This window comes from Phyllopteryx taeniolatus, chromosome 18, assembly GCF_024500385.1.
Source record: "Phyllopteryx taeniolatus isolate TA_2022b chromosome 18, UOR_Ptae_1.2, whole genome shotgun sequence".
Taxonomy (NCBI): domain Eukaryota; kingdom Metazoa; phylum Chordata; class Actinopteri; order Syngnathiformes; family Syngnathidae; genus Phyllopteryx; species Phyllopteryx taeniolatus.
This window is the reverse complement of record NC_084519.1, coordinates 2,096,709-2,110,031: the sequence shown is the minus strand read 5'-3', so window position 1 is coordinate 2,110,031 and position 13,323 is coordinate 2,096,709. Positions and strand designations below refer to the sequence as shown.

At 44.4% G+C, this 13,323-nt stretch overlaps 2 protein-coding genes across 3 annotated transcripts in view; both read left to right on the top strand.

Annotated features, from left to right (window-relative positions):
- Nucleotides 1-13,323, top strand: part of mcm9 (minichromosome maintenance 9 homologous recombination repair factor) — a 138,078-nt gene that overhangs the window by 66,948 nt on the left and 57,807 nt on the right. Inside the window, exon 15 of one of the 2 annotated variants that reach the window (XM_061754051.1) lies at nucleotides 3,463-3,597. The exons of the other annotated variant lie outside the window; for it this stretch is intronic. Within the exon in view, the coding sequence (XP_061610035.1) occupies nucleotides 3,463-3,526 (64 nt within the window). The 3' untranslated portion in view covers nucleotides 3,527-3,597. Of the gene's footprint in view, nucleotides 1-3,462; nucleotides 3,598-13,323 lie in introns of those variants that run through there. 2 annotated transcript variants of the gene reach the window in all.
- Nucleotides 3,546-13,323, top strand: part of LOC133468302 (gap junction Cx32.2 protein-like) — a 69,418-nt gene continuing 59,640 nt past the window's right edge. The window contains exon 1 of the mRNA XM_061754053.1: nucleotides 3,546-3,640. Within this exon, the coding sequence (XP_061610037.1) occupies nucleotides 3,578-3,640 (63 nt within the window). The 5' untranslated portion in view covers nucleotides 3,546-3,577. The remainder of the gene's footprint in view (nucleotides 3,641-13,323) is intronic.

Genomic DNA, 13,323 nt, shown 5'->3' with positions numbered 1-13,323 from the left:
GTTGATTAGCGGAGTGTCTACCTCGCCACTCATGGAAATGCAACTTTTTTGACGCTGGCAAAGAACAGGCACAAACCAAAAGTTCCAAATGTGCCGATTATACTACCGCCGATCGGCCATTGGTCGAACAAACTCGCCACGCCCGCCCGTCTTGTGTAAAATGTTCGGACACGCGCATAGAAATGACAAAAACGAACACACGTGCTAACCCTTAAGCTAATGTTAGCCTGTGTGTTTGTTTTCTGCGTCATTATTCCCAATTTGCCTGAACCCTGCAAATTGACAAATACAAATCTCACACTGCTTTACTTATGTCGTCCGACAGAATCATTATTCAAAATTATCATAATGAAACTGGCCTGCAAACAAAGAACGTTGCCCTTAACTTTATATATCGTTTCACAACTCAATGAGACTTCTGCGTGTGTATTTTGGCACAATCCTTGTGACCAAATGTATGACGTGTGCCTTGCTTCGTGAACTTTTTCTTTTTATGACTGTCATTGATTGAATTTAATTTACTGTACTGACTATAGTCCAAGGGAAAATTTACACACTGCTGTATATTTTGTTACACACCACACAGAGAATCAGATCACACATGCAGGCATGCAAGGAGAGAGTGAAGGGGGCATGCAAACCTTGCTGCACCTCTTGAGCTAAGAGGTGTGGGGACGGACAGTGCCTTGCTCAAGGGCACCTTGACTCTGCAATTTAGAGTCTTCAATGAACCTACCATGCGTGTTTTCGGAATATGGGAGAAGACCGGACAACTTACGGCACAGCGAGAACATGCAAACTCCTCACAGGCGAGGCCGGATTGGAACCCTGGTCCTCACAACTGTGAGGCAGCTGTGCTAACCAGTCGACCACCGTGCTGCCCTACATGAAACATGTAGATAAAAAAAAGATGGATGAACCACAAATACATTTGTAATAGTTCAACCTTGGTGAAGGTCTGTGTACTTCTATTCTTGTTCAGCATCTTCCTTAGTATCCGTAATTGTACTTCCTTGGAAGCAACTGGAATGAATACAAAGGATTCGAATATTCGAATTTAGGTTGTAAATGTCGGTCAGTGCTTCCGATAGTGTGCAGAGAAGGCCTTGCTAGCCCCGATGGTTCATCACTGGTATTTTGATATCAAACTATTGCGGCTTTTCCACAAAGAACAGATGAATCCATATAATAAAGTAGATTGCCTTAAGTCCACACAGTGTTACCTTGTGATAAAAGTGAACGGAAAGAATGAGAGATTTAGAGGGGTTTCTAGGCTCTCTGCTGTTCTGAACAACAGGCAATTTGAGCTTTTCATCCCAACTTTGGCAGGGTCTCGGTCAGTAAGGGGCCGAAAGAGGCTGTTTGGACGCTGGGCTTCACTGTATTCTTTTCACGTTTTCCCAGGCGCATCCAAAATCAAAAGTTCCATGGTGCTTTTGTTGCTGATGGTTGCATAACATCAAATGGACGATTTGGTATTTGGTCATGGAGGTCTACAGAGCTAGTGGTAAACATTATATTGCATACCCAATCAATCCCAAGAACAAACTTCCTTTGACATCTGCCGGACATACGTAATATGGATGGGTCTTTTTCTTTTTTTTTTTTTTTTCCTGAATTGAACGTAGACACTTTTGTCTTCTGAGCAAATTCCAGGAGAATGCCAGAAATGTTTAATGTAGTGGTGCTAAACTAGGTTCCATTTACGGACTTGGGGTACTGTGAGTCAAGCCGGACAAAGATTATTGAGCAATATTGCCTATTTTTTCGGGAGTCAAATGCATGTAAGAGCACCACAATTGCACACACAATTGTTTTTTTTTAACTCTGTTGATGCTTATAGTATATGATGTGAAGGACACTACTTGTTGATGAGTAATGCAACTCTGTTGGATTTTGTGGTTTCGTATATGTTCACATTGCTGGAGAACTGCTGAAAGCACCAAGGCTACAGCTCTGACTTATTTTGGTAATGTACATGGCAAGACCGAACACAAGACAGGCAGACGGACAGACAGACAGACGTTTTTCAGAGTTTGAATTTGCAAAAACAAACATTGTTTTCAAACTTCAAATCAGAATCATCTTTAGTTGCAAAATATGTCAAAAACACACAAGAGATTTGTCTCCGGTAGTTGGAGCCGCTCTAGTACGAAAACAGACAGTCAATTGACAGAGAATACTTTTGGGATATGAAGACATAAAAACAGTCACTGAGCAATAAAAGGTTACCAGTAATGTGGTAATGCAATTACAATTTTTAAATGTTTTAAATGTTTTTCTTCTTGACTATTGTGCAAAAAGATGCAGAGTTCTCTAGCAATTAGAGCAGTTTGAAATGACTAATAGAACAATAGTACGGTGCAATGACCATTGTGCAAAGGGTGCAGAAACTTCAAGAAACTGATGCACTAGTGCTGCGATCATCTGGGACAATGTCGATAGTGCAAATGTTGCAGATGCTACTCAGGCACGGGTGGCCAGTATAGGTCAACAATTGATAAGCAAATAGTGCAGCGTGGCGAGACTACGACAGTGAGTGCACGAGTAAAGTATAATTGTCCCGACAGAGATGTGACAACAAACCCACGGCGTTAATGGCAAGAGGGAAGAAGCTGTTGGAATGTCTGCTTGTTTTAGTTTGCGTTGTTCGGTAGCGCCTACCTGAGTGAAGGAGCTGGGAGAGCTGGTGACCGGGATGTGGAGGGTCCAAGAGGATTTTGCATGCTCTTGTCTTAGTTCTGGCAGCATGCAAGTCCTCAAGGGTGGGTAAGCCAAACCAGACTGTGAGGGAAGAACACAGGACTAATTCGATGACTGCTGTGTAGAACTGCCTCAACAGCTCCTGTGTCAGTCCGTGCTTCCTCAGAAGCCGCAGGAACTACATGCTCTGTTGGAGTTGATGTTGATCTTCCACTTCAGGTCCTGAGAGATTGTAATTCCCAGGAACTTGAAGGTCTCGACAGTTGACACAGGGCACATGGACAGCGTGAGGGGCAGCTGTGGCAAAGGGTGCCTTCTGAAGTCCACAATCATCTCTACGGTCTTGAGCTTGTTCAACTCCAGGTTGTGTCAGCCACACCACAGCTCCAGCCGCTCCACTTCCTGTCGATACGCCGAGTCGTCACTGTCTTTGATGAGGCCGATGACTGTGGTGTCGTCTGCAAACTTCAGGAGTTTGACAGCCGGGTGTGTTGAGGTGCAGGCAGCACACACTGCAGCCCGGAGTTAGAGTCGCTGTTTTTGAACTCTAAGCCATTCTACTCCCCGCGTGAGTTCGCATCTTTCATTCTCGTCAGTGTTTACACCAGCAGCCCCAGGGTGCCCCAAGATTGCATCCTCTCTCCGCTGCGCTTCTCTCTCTACTTCAGTAGGCATCCTTTGCCACAGCTGCCCCTCACGCTGTCCAACTGCCCTGTGTCAACCATCGAGACCTTCAAATCCAGTGTTTTCCCTTCACAGTCTGGTTTGGTGCTGCTACAAAAAAGGACAAACTGTGACTGCAAAGGACAATCAAAACTGCTGAAGGTGGATCGACGGGAACGTCAAATCTGTATCCTCTCTCGCGGAGCTTCACATGGATGCCTTCTCCCTTCGTCACCTTCGCCTCCATGCATCACAGACTGCAGCCGCCCCTTCGGTGAGTAACTTGGAGAAAAAACTGAGCAGATTGCGAAAGCCGGTGAAAGAAAAGTTCTCGATTCCAGGACTCAAACACACACAGGAGGTGGAATTTTAGAGAACGTTTTATGAAAACTACCGGGGGAAAAAGACCACACCCATCGACTGGGGTTTCCATGTTAAATGTTGTTCCATCTGCGTAAGCTACGCACTAAGTATGGGTTGAGACTCAGCATATATTCAAATAAACGATTCCCAACTTTGAAACTGTCTCACGCATAGATCAAGCATATGAAATGATTGTTAAACTTTAGTCTTGGCAAATCACCCGCTAATCGTTCAATGCAACATCATTTCGTACTGTTTGGCTTCAAATCAAGAGAAACAGTTCTCCAAGTCTCCTGTAAAACTGACACATTAACGACACTTACATCAAGGTATACATTTAGAATGTTCATGAAGGTTTGTTACAAACGTGGGATTTCTTCAATGTCATGTTATTGTCCACAGGCAGTGTCTCTAATCACCACTAGGGGGTGGTAAAGTTCCATTGTTCAACAATTGTCCCAAACTGGCACATTTGAAAAGGGGGTTTCCCGTATTCTTGGTCATTAGGTCAGTTCTTGTTCAAAAAGGTCCATGTTGGAGAAACCAGTAAGAACGGTTGGGGGAAGACTCTTGAGCAGTTTATGGCTCAGGTGATATAAACCACATTTCCTGTGTCTTGTGAAAACAGACCGGCTCGTTGAGGGTCAGAAGGCAGGAATGCGAAGGTTATCAGCTCGTGGGGGGTGGCGTCAATGTGTGTTCCATAGGCTGTCTTCATTACAAAGGTAAACGCTTGGTTGCACTTTTACGCTGATGGTTTTGAGCATTTATTTTAGTCTTCAAAGTAACGTAAGAACCAATGAGAGAGAGAAAAAGCTTAACATTGAGCTAAAACTTCACAGTAGCAACTTGACATCACAATGAATTGGGACAAACTGCACATGAATGTCTCACAGTATCACAATCAATGTTTTATCGCATTTGGTTCCATCCATTAAAAAAAAAGATCACCAGTGCCGTGTGAAGTTACTTTTCTTGCCAAAATGCTGAATTCCGGTGCGTACCCTTCAAAATAAAAGGTCCAAAAAGTCCAAACTTGCACATATAAACCATTTGACGTGATAAAACAGTCCCAAATAACAAATTCTAACAATGCTATATTTAACTTTTAGCTGAAACATTAATTAATGAATATTAAGTCCATTGGGTGAGTTCCACACGCATTTTCTTTTAGTTCATAGGTTTGATCTTGATACTGGTTATAAAGAACCTCAGGTCAAATGTTCATTTTAGTTTGTGCTGCGGGCTGCTAAGAAAATGGATGTTCATAATTTGGACACCCTTTATTTAAACCATGCAAACTTTTTTTGACTCAGTCCCCCAAAAGATTCGGAATTGAGAATTGTTTGGAACCAGAAACAAAATAAGGAACCGGTATCGGGACCAGAATTGCTCAAATTGCTCAAACGATGCCCAGCCCGAGCCAAGGCCTCACCTAAATTGTTCATAACATTTATGGACAAAATATCTCGGCACATCAAGGATATTGAATGTGTCTGATTTAGTGGCCTCGATTGTATGGCTTGTTTGCAAATGATGTGGTTCTGTTAGCTTTATCAAGCATCTTTAACTCTCACTGTAGTGATTTGCAGCCGAGTGTGAAGTGGTTGGGGATGAGAATCAACACTTCCAAGTCTGAGACCATGGTCCTCCATCGGGAAGGAGTAGTGTACCCCCAACTTGTGGAGTGTGAGATCCTGCCTCAAGTAACCTGAGCTTGTTCATGAGTGAGGAAAAAAATGGAGCGGGAGATCGAGAGACGGATCGGTGCAGCAGCTGCAGTGATGCGGATTCTGTATCAGTCTGTGGTGTTGAATTCGAAGCTGAGCTGAAAAGTGAAGCTCCTGATTTACCATCTGAATTCAATTTCACCTGTAGTCACAAGCTGTGGGTATTGACTAAAAGACCAAGATCACGGAAACAACTATGCAGGAGGAACCAGATGAGGCGGCTCAGTGATCTGGTTAGGATGCCATCTGGACAACTAACTGTCTGAGGTAATCTGGGCACATCCCACCAGGAAATGAACCCGGGGAAGACCCAAGACACGCTGGAGAGACTATGGGTCTCGTCCGGAGTGGGAACACCTCGTGATCCCCCTGGAAAAGTGGCTGCGGAGAGGGAAGTCTGGGCTTCCCTGCTTTAGCCGCTTCCCCTGTGACCTGACCACAGATAAGAGGACGACTATGACTGGATGTACATTCTCATCTAAACAGCCGTCGGCGTCAAAGGGATTCATCCCGTAATAACGGTCAGGCCTTCTTGTTTCTCTCAAGTGTTAAGATTCATTCATGTATTTTCCATGCCGCTTGTCCTCACTAGGGTTAGGCCAGCCAATCGCAGAGCACATACAAACAAACAACCATTCGCACATACTTTCACACCTACGGGAAATGTATAGTCTTCAATTAACCTACCATGCATGTTTTTGGAATGTGGGACGAAACTGGAGTACCCGGAGAAAACCCAATCAGGCACGGCGGGGGGGGGGCATGAACACTCCACACAGGCAAGGCCGGATTCGAACCCGCGTCCGGGTCAAGTTTATTTCTCAAGCCCAATCTGAAACACTGTGTCATCAGTAAGAAGTTACTGGAATGACTGGATGCAATCCAAAAAGGGGCCACAGAGACGCACGAACCCACACATACAGTACATAGACGCATTGGGCATCAGCCTTCCATAGCATGTCAGCTTGACACTAACTAATCCCTGTCAGCAGCCTCTTTGTTTTGAACATCATTTAACTTCTTTACAGGTGACTGAGTGACCCCTGCCTGCAGATTAACTAATTTCTTTAACAACTCTGTGCACTGTGTCACATTTACGACTCACTCTACCTTCACCGGTGTGTGTGTGTGTGTGTGTGTGTGTGTGTGTACACTACTGTCTAACCAGTGTTGGGTATTAGCAGCCTTCCAAGTCGCGGTATTAGTTTTAGTAGTTTTCAATATCAAATAGCTTTTCAGTAGGGAAGCTACTTTCGTGATCACTTAATGCGGTAGGGTTCACACAAGCTACATTTCCCCAGCCGGTTGTAAACCTTAAATGCATCTCGTCCATTTGATGGAACATATCAGTTTTCTCTACAAAACTCATTTGTTTTGGTCTATTTAAATAACTCATTTGATACTTGATCACTTAAAAAGAGCAACATTTAAAAGATTAACTATTATACATGACTTACAGTATTGCACACTGTTCAGTTATTTTAATATTAAAAGGGCCATCACTGGATTAGTACAAGACATTGGATTGATCCATCCATCCATTTTCACATACAAACAACCAACCAGCGGCACTCACGTTCACACCTACGGGCAATTTGTAGTCTTCAATTAACCTACCATGCATGTTTTGGGGGTGTGGGAGGAAACCCACATTTCTACCCTCATGGTACGATTACATAATTTGAAAATGTAGTTTTTCTTGGAAAGAGGCTCCAGTGCTGTACCCATCTGAAGTAGCTTTGATTCAGTTTTGTTACCGTTCTTGTTTTATCGTAACCTAGCTTACTACATCTCTCTGGTAGGTAGCTTCAGTGTAGAGTTAGCTGCATGAATGAAAAAACAACTTTTAACCTAGCTCGCTAAATTTACCAAGTGGCTTGCTCAACACTATGTCTAACTTGGATCACTTTATGTAGGAGAGCACGTTTCCAGATTAAGATCGCTGTGTAGCTATTTAAGTACAACTCTAGGTTTTGGAAAGCTGTGCTTGCTGGACTATCATGTAGCTCTGCATGGACAATAAACATGAATCTCAAATGATAATGCCTTTCAAAGAATGGTTCGACGTGGGCAGAAGGGAGCTCAAAAACTGTGATGGATGTTTTTGACCTAGACAAGCCCATGATTTACATGACAAGCATATGGGTAGCAGCCAGCCAGTTGCCGTAGATCATAGTTTTTCAAGGATACCGAACCTTTGAGGCATGGGGTCAGATGTTGATTTTTCTTAAATCCAACTCTCTCCCAACATTCTTTACATTGTCAGGAATTCTGCTCCTGATGTTAAGTGATCCAAAGCAATATGCTTGCTGTGGCTTGGGTAAGTAAGCACTACCAGATGCGATTGTCAACTTCTTTCCATCCTTGCTAATCAGTGATGGCTTGGCAAAGAATCTACAGTACATTGTTGTTCAGGGGTTTTTTTTTGGAACTAGCAAAATTGACAGGAATTCAACGAGCATTCAGCAGTCCGTTGGAGCTAATCAACATTTGTACGAGAAAGCACATGATTCATTATTGTGATTGCATAATAGAAGGCAGATGACATAAAGCCACTGACTTCGCAAAGTATACAACACGTGTTGCAGGAGCATCTTCAGATGGATCATGGTCATTTTGACAAGCTATGAAAAATGCCAACTCCACACAGGCGAGGCCAGATTTGAACCCGGGTCCTCAGCACTGTGAGGCGGGTGTGCCAACCAGTGGTCCACTGTGCCGCCCGGGGGGGGGGGGACAATCGAACATCAATTCAAAGGCTATTTGCTCCGTGATGTGGGTCAAACTGATTTGTTTGAATTTCCGATTCAACAATTTTCGCCATCGAAAATAACTGTCATAGAATTAGCTCAGGATGACACTGTTGCCGTCATAAAACATTTATTACTTGAGAATGTTTATTATGTCAAGTCATATTTTAACATAATATAAGAATACTATTACTATTTTAAAATGTAAAATTCTTATTGCTTTGAATGTCCCTTACGAACCGTGTATATTTTTCCTCTTGACACCATTTCTTGAGACTTGTCCTTCTTTTGCAGTAAGTGTTGTAAAATGTCACAAAAAGCCAAAGAACAAAAAAAAAAAAAATGAAATAAAACAAACAAATATGCTGAGTTAATAATTTGCCGCTGCTCAATGAATTGAGGTTTCATGAGCTACGCTGAAGTTGCAGGTGGTACGCTGATGTCTCAATTTACATTATGTGGCATTTTTTGAAAAATGTTTTTGTGCAACTTTAGGGGAATATGTTCCAGAAAATTTCAATTCAGTGTTTGTCACTCCACTAGGTACAATCCGTTATGACTGTGGAACCATATAAATGTTCAATTGCCTCATCATATTATAACATATACACACCAAATGGATTGATAACTAGTTTTAAAATCAGAAGTCAAGGATAATAGTTTGTTCAGCTATTGTTCAATTTACTGTAAAAGGGTGTTTGTGTCACGATGGGTTTTTTTTTTTTTTTCGGAGGCAAGGAAATGGAGGACCCAAGTGCAGGGACCAAATGATCACACGAGACATGAACAACACGGGACACAGGAAAACATGAAAACATAACTACGTTCAATCTAAACTAGAACACAGACCATGACCGTTTGGTAACAAAATATGCTTGCAATATCTCAACATTATTATCTATTTTCATGAACAAGACAAGTCTAAATTGCCCATAGGTGTGGATGTGAGTCCGAATGGTTGTTTGTTATCAGAGGCTCTGGACGTTGTGGGGGCAATCTTGGCTGCATTGTTGATATTAAATGGGAGGAGTCTTAAGAAGCAACCAAAAGATGTACAATGATGCTGTGTGGGTGTGTTTGAGTGTCCTGGTTAGTTCGAAGCATTCCATGAGGGCCATGCCAGTGAGCCTGACAAGCCTTCTCGAGGCGGCTCTCTCTAATAGGTGCTAATTGCATTCCATTCCTTGCTGGTCAGTAGCCAAGAGGAATGTGACTGTTATTACGAGGGATCCCTGGAGCCTTGGTCCATCAGCACATTCTTATGCACTCAGTCAAAATACTCCTGCAACAGCAGAGGTGTGACAGACAGTGAATAAAGCTGGATATTAGCAGCGATAACTAATTATAATAAGCAATAGGCAGTGATAACAGAATATGAGATGTAAACTATAAACGATGATGACGATGAGGATTGCTCTGCTGTTTGCTTAATTGGGTCCATGATTGCAAAATTGCGCGGCACGGTGGACGACTGGTTTAGAGCGTCAGCCTCACAGTTCTGAGGACTGGGGTTCAATCCCCCCCCCCCTGTGTGGAGTTTGCATGTTCTCCCCCTGCCTGGGGCACTCCGGTTTCCTCCCACATCCCAAAAACATGCATTCATTGGAGACTCTAAATTGCCCGTAGGTGTGAACGTGAGTGCGAATGGTTGTTGGTTTGTGTGTGCCCTGCGATTGGCTGGCGACCAGTTCAGGGTGCACCCCGCCTCCTGCCCGATGATAGCTGGGATAGGCTCCAGCACGCCCGCGACCCTTGTGAGGAGAAGCGGCTCAGAAAATGGATGGATGGATGGATTGAAAAGTTGCAAAGATGTCCTCATTTCCTCAGTGCATGTAACTGTCCTGGGTGTGTGTTATGGTTGTTGTCTTCCCCCTGTCTCGTGCACACCTGCTCCTGAGAGCGCGAATTACCCCATGCGCTTAACCTCGTGTCTCATTCTTTCTGGTCGCCAGTTCGTTGTACCTTGTTGTCACATTCCAGCATTCCTTGTTTCCACGTCACCGACTCATAGTAAGCCTAGACCCTGTTCTGATAATTGACCATTCCTTTTTGCCTCACGTTTTTTTGGATACTATTGCCTTTTCGGATTGCCTGCCTGTGTACCGACTTCTGCCAGTTTATTAAACTTCTCTTTTTGAAACTGTCCATTTGAATTGGAGTCGTGCATGTTGGGTCCTGTACTTTGTTCCGTTCATGACAGAACAAACTGGCCATAACATGGACCCAGTAGACTCAGACCCGGTGCGCAAAGCCCTTCAAGCGCAGGGTCAACGCATCTCGAAACAGGATGAGCAGCTTGCTGCCCTCCACCTTCATCTAAAGGGACTGTCAGAGCATCAGGACACTATGAATATGGTTCAGAAGAAGGAACCAGCTGACACAGCACCCAATGCCACCACTGTACCACCGTTTCCATGTGAAGCAGTCACCATGCAGCCACCTGCCACATCCGCTGCTGTCTGCCCACAGCTCTCTCGACCGGAGAGGTTCTCTGGAGATTCTGGGAATATTAAGACGTTCATCACTCAGTGCAAACTCCACTTTGAGCTGCAGGCAGCTGCCTTCCCCACCAAGCAGGCAAATATCCCTTTTGTCATTTCCCACCTGACTGGTCGTGCAGAGGCGTGGGCAGCAATTCCGCCGCGTGTCATTCTTGGGCATCTTTTCTAAAGGAGCAAGTTTTTCAGTATTCCACACCAGATCGTGAGGCAGCTCCGCTCCCTTGTCACCTTACAACAAGGCAAGCGCAGGGTGTCAGATTACGCGGTTGAGTTTCGCATTCTAGCATCTGAGAGTCAGTGGAATAACAGGGCACTACTCGGTGCATTTTTCAAGGACTATCCCCCGCCGTCAAGGATCATTTGGTCCCACTAGACCTGCCGACCGACTTGGACACTCGAATCGCTCTCGCCATAAAGATCGACAAAAGGCTTTTGGATCGCGACCTGGACGGAGATCGGCGGAAGGATCCGCCACCGCGAACTTTGAGGACGAGCTTCGGTGACCAGCCAAACCAAGGCCACTGCAACGCTTATGCTGCAGATGGCAGTTTTATGGGCAAGATCACTCACCGCACCCAAACACTCACATTAACATTTCCTGATGTTAATGATGAGCTGCTGGGATGAGAATCAGCACCTCCAAATCTGAGACCATGGTCCTCAGTCAGAAATGCGAGGAGTGCCCTCTCCAGTTCAGAATCAGAATCAGAATCATCTTTATTTGCCAAGTATGTCCAAAACACACAAGGAATTTGTCTCCGGTAGTTGGAGCCGCTCTAGTACGACAACAGACAGTCAATTTACAGAACACTTTGGAGACATAAAGACATTGACAAAAAACAATTGTGCAAAAAGATGCAGAGTCCTCTAGCACTTAGAGCAGTTCGAATGACTAATATCGCAATAGTCCGGTGCAATGACCATTGTGGAAAGGGCGCTTAGACTTCAAGGAGTGTATGCGGTTTAAAGTGACGAGGAGTGCGATAATCTGGGACAGTGTTGGTTGTGCAAATGTTACGGATACTCCTCAATCAGTGTGCAAATGGAGCAGATGCTACTCTGGCATGAGTGGCCAGTATATGCAAATAGTGCAGCATGGCGAGACAACTACAGTGAGTGCACGAGTAATACATAATTGGTCCCACAGAAATGTGACAACGAACTCAAGTCAAAAAATTGCCAGCTTGTTGTAATGGAATCCTCCCCCAGCCTGACCTGCTGTGTCCTGCCCGTCAGGAAGCTGTAAATCCACTGGCAGATGGCAGGTGAGACGCTGAGCTGGAGAAGCTTGGATGAAAGGAGTTCAGGGACGATGGTGTTGAACGCTGAGCTGAAGTCCACGAACAGGATCCTCGCGTAGGTCCCTGCACTGTCGAGGTGTTCTAGGATGAAGTGCAGTCCCATGTTGACTGCATCATCCGCAGATCTGTTCGCTTGGTAGGCAAACTGCAGGGGGTCCAGCAGGGGACCTGTGACACTCTTGAGGTGGTCCAGCACGAGACGTTCAAAGCGGGGATAAGATCCTGCCCCAAGTGGAGGAGTTCAAGTATCTTGGGGTCTTGTTCATGAGTGAGGGAAGACTGGAACGGGAGATCGACAGGCGGATCGGTGCAGCGTCTGCGGTGATGCGGACTTTGTATAGGTCCGTTGTGGTAAAGAAGGAGCTAAGCCGAAGGGTGAAGCTCTCAATTTACCGGTCGATCTACATTCCTACCCTCACCTATGGTCACGAGTTGTGGGTCGTGACCGAAAGAAAAAGATCACGGTTACAAGCGGCCAAAATGCGTTTCATCCGCAGGGTGTCCGGGCACTCCGTTAGCGAGAGGGTGAGAAGCTTTGAGAGGAGCCAGATGAGGTGGCTTGGGCATCTGATTAGGATGCCTCCTAAGCTACTGCGCCCGCGACCCGACCTCGGATAAGCGGAACAAAATGGATGAATGGATGGACAACATCCCAACTTCATTTGCATTGGAGTTTGTAAAATGCTGTGTCATAAGGTACAAACTGGAATTTTTGAGACTCCCATTGCTCACTTTTGTCGCTTGTGGCACAACAGTAGTATGAATCAGATCCCTGACACTTGTTTACATTCAAGTTCAGAATGAGTGGATTGGACTGATTCTTAATTTGCGTTTTTATAGTCTCATTTTCTGACACACTTATTCTGCCAATGAAAACTATATACAGTATTTGGGAATGACTGAGCTAGTCTCATGTGTTGATGTTTTGGTGGACTTCAGAGGATTTTCAGATCAAATTGGTCCCAGTCACCCAAGATCAAGTTTTGGAATGACCGCATCCGCATGGGTGGTATGTGGTCTAAAACGTAATCAAAATGGGCAAAAATGTTGATAATTTTTCCTCAGTCCAAACTGATCTCCATGAATGCTTTTTTTCTTCCTAAAACACGGGAACAATTTTCCTGCTTTCATGGAGAACTAAGGAAATGTAAGAGGCTGTCATCGGAATATTTGTTTTTTTAAATATCTAAAGAAATAAAGAAAAGCTTCCAAACATTTTTCATCCTTTCCATTTTGTTTACAATAAGCTTTCTGGCAAAAACAAACGTTTTACTCACTTATTGTCTTCAGTGTTTCTGTTGCACATTTAATT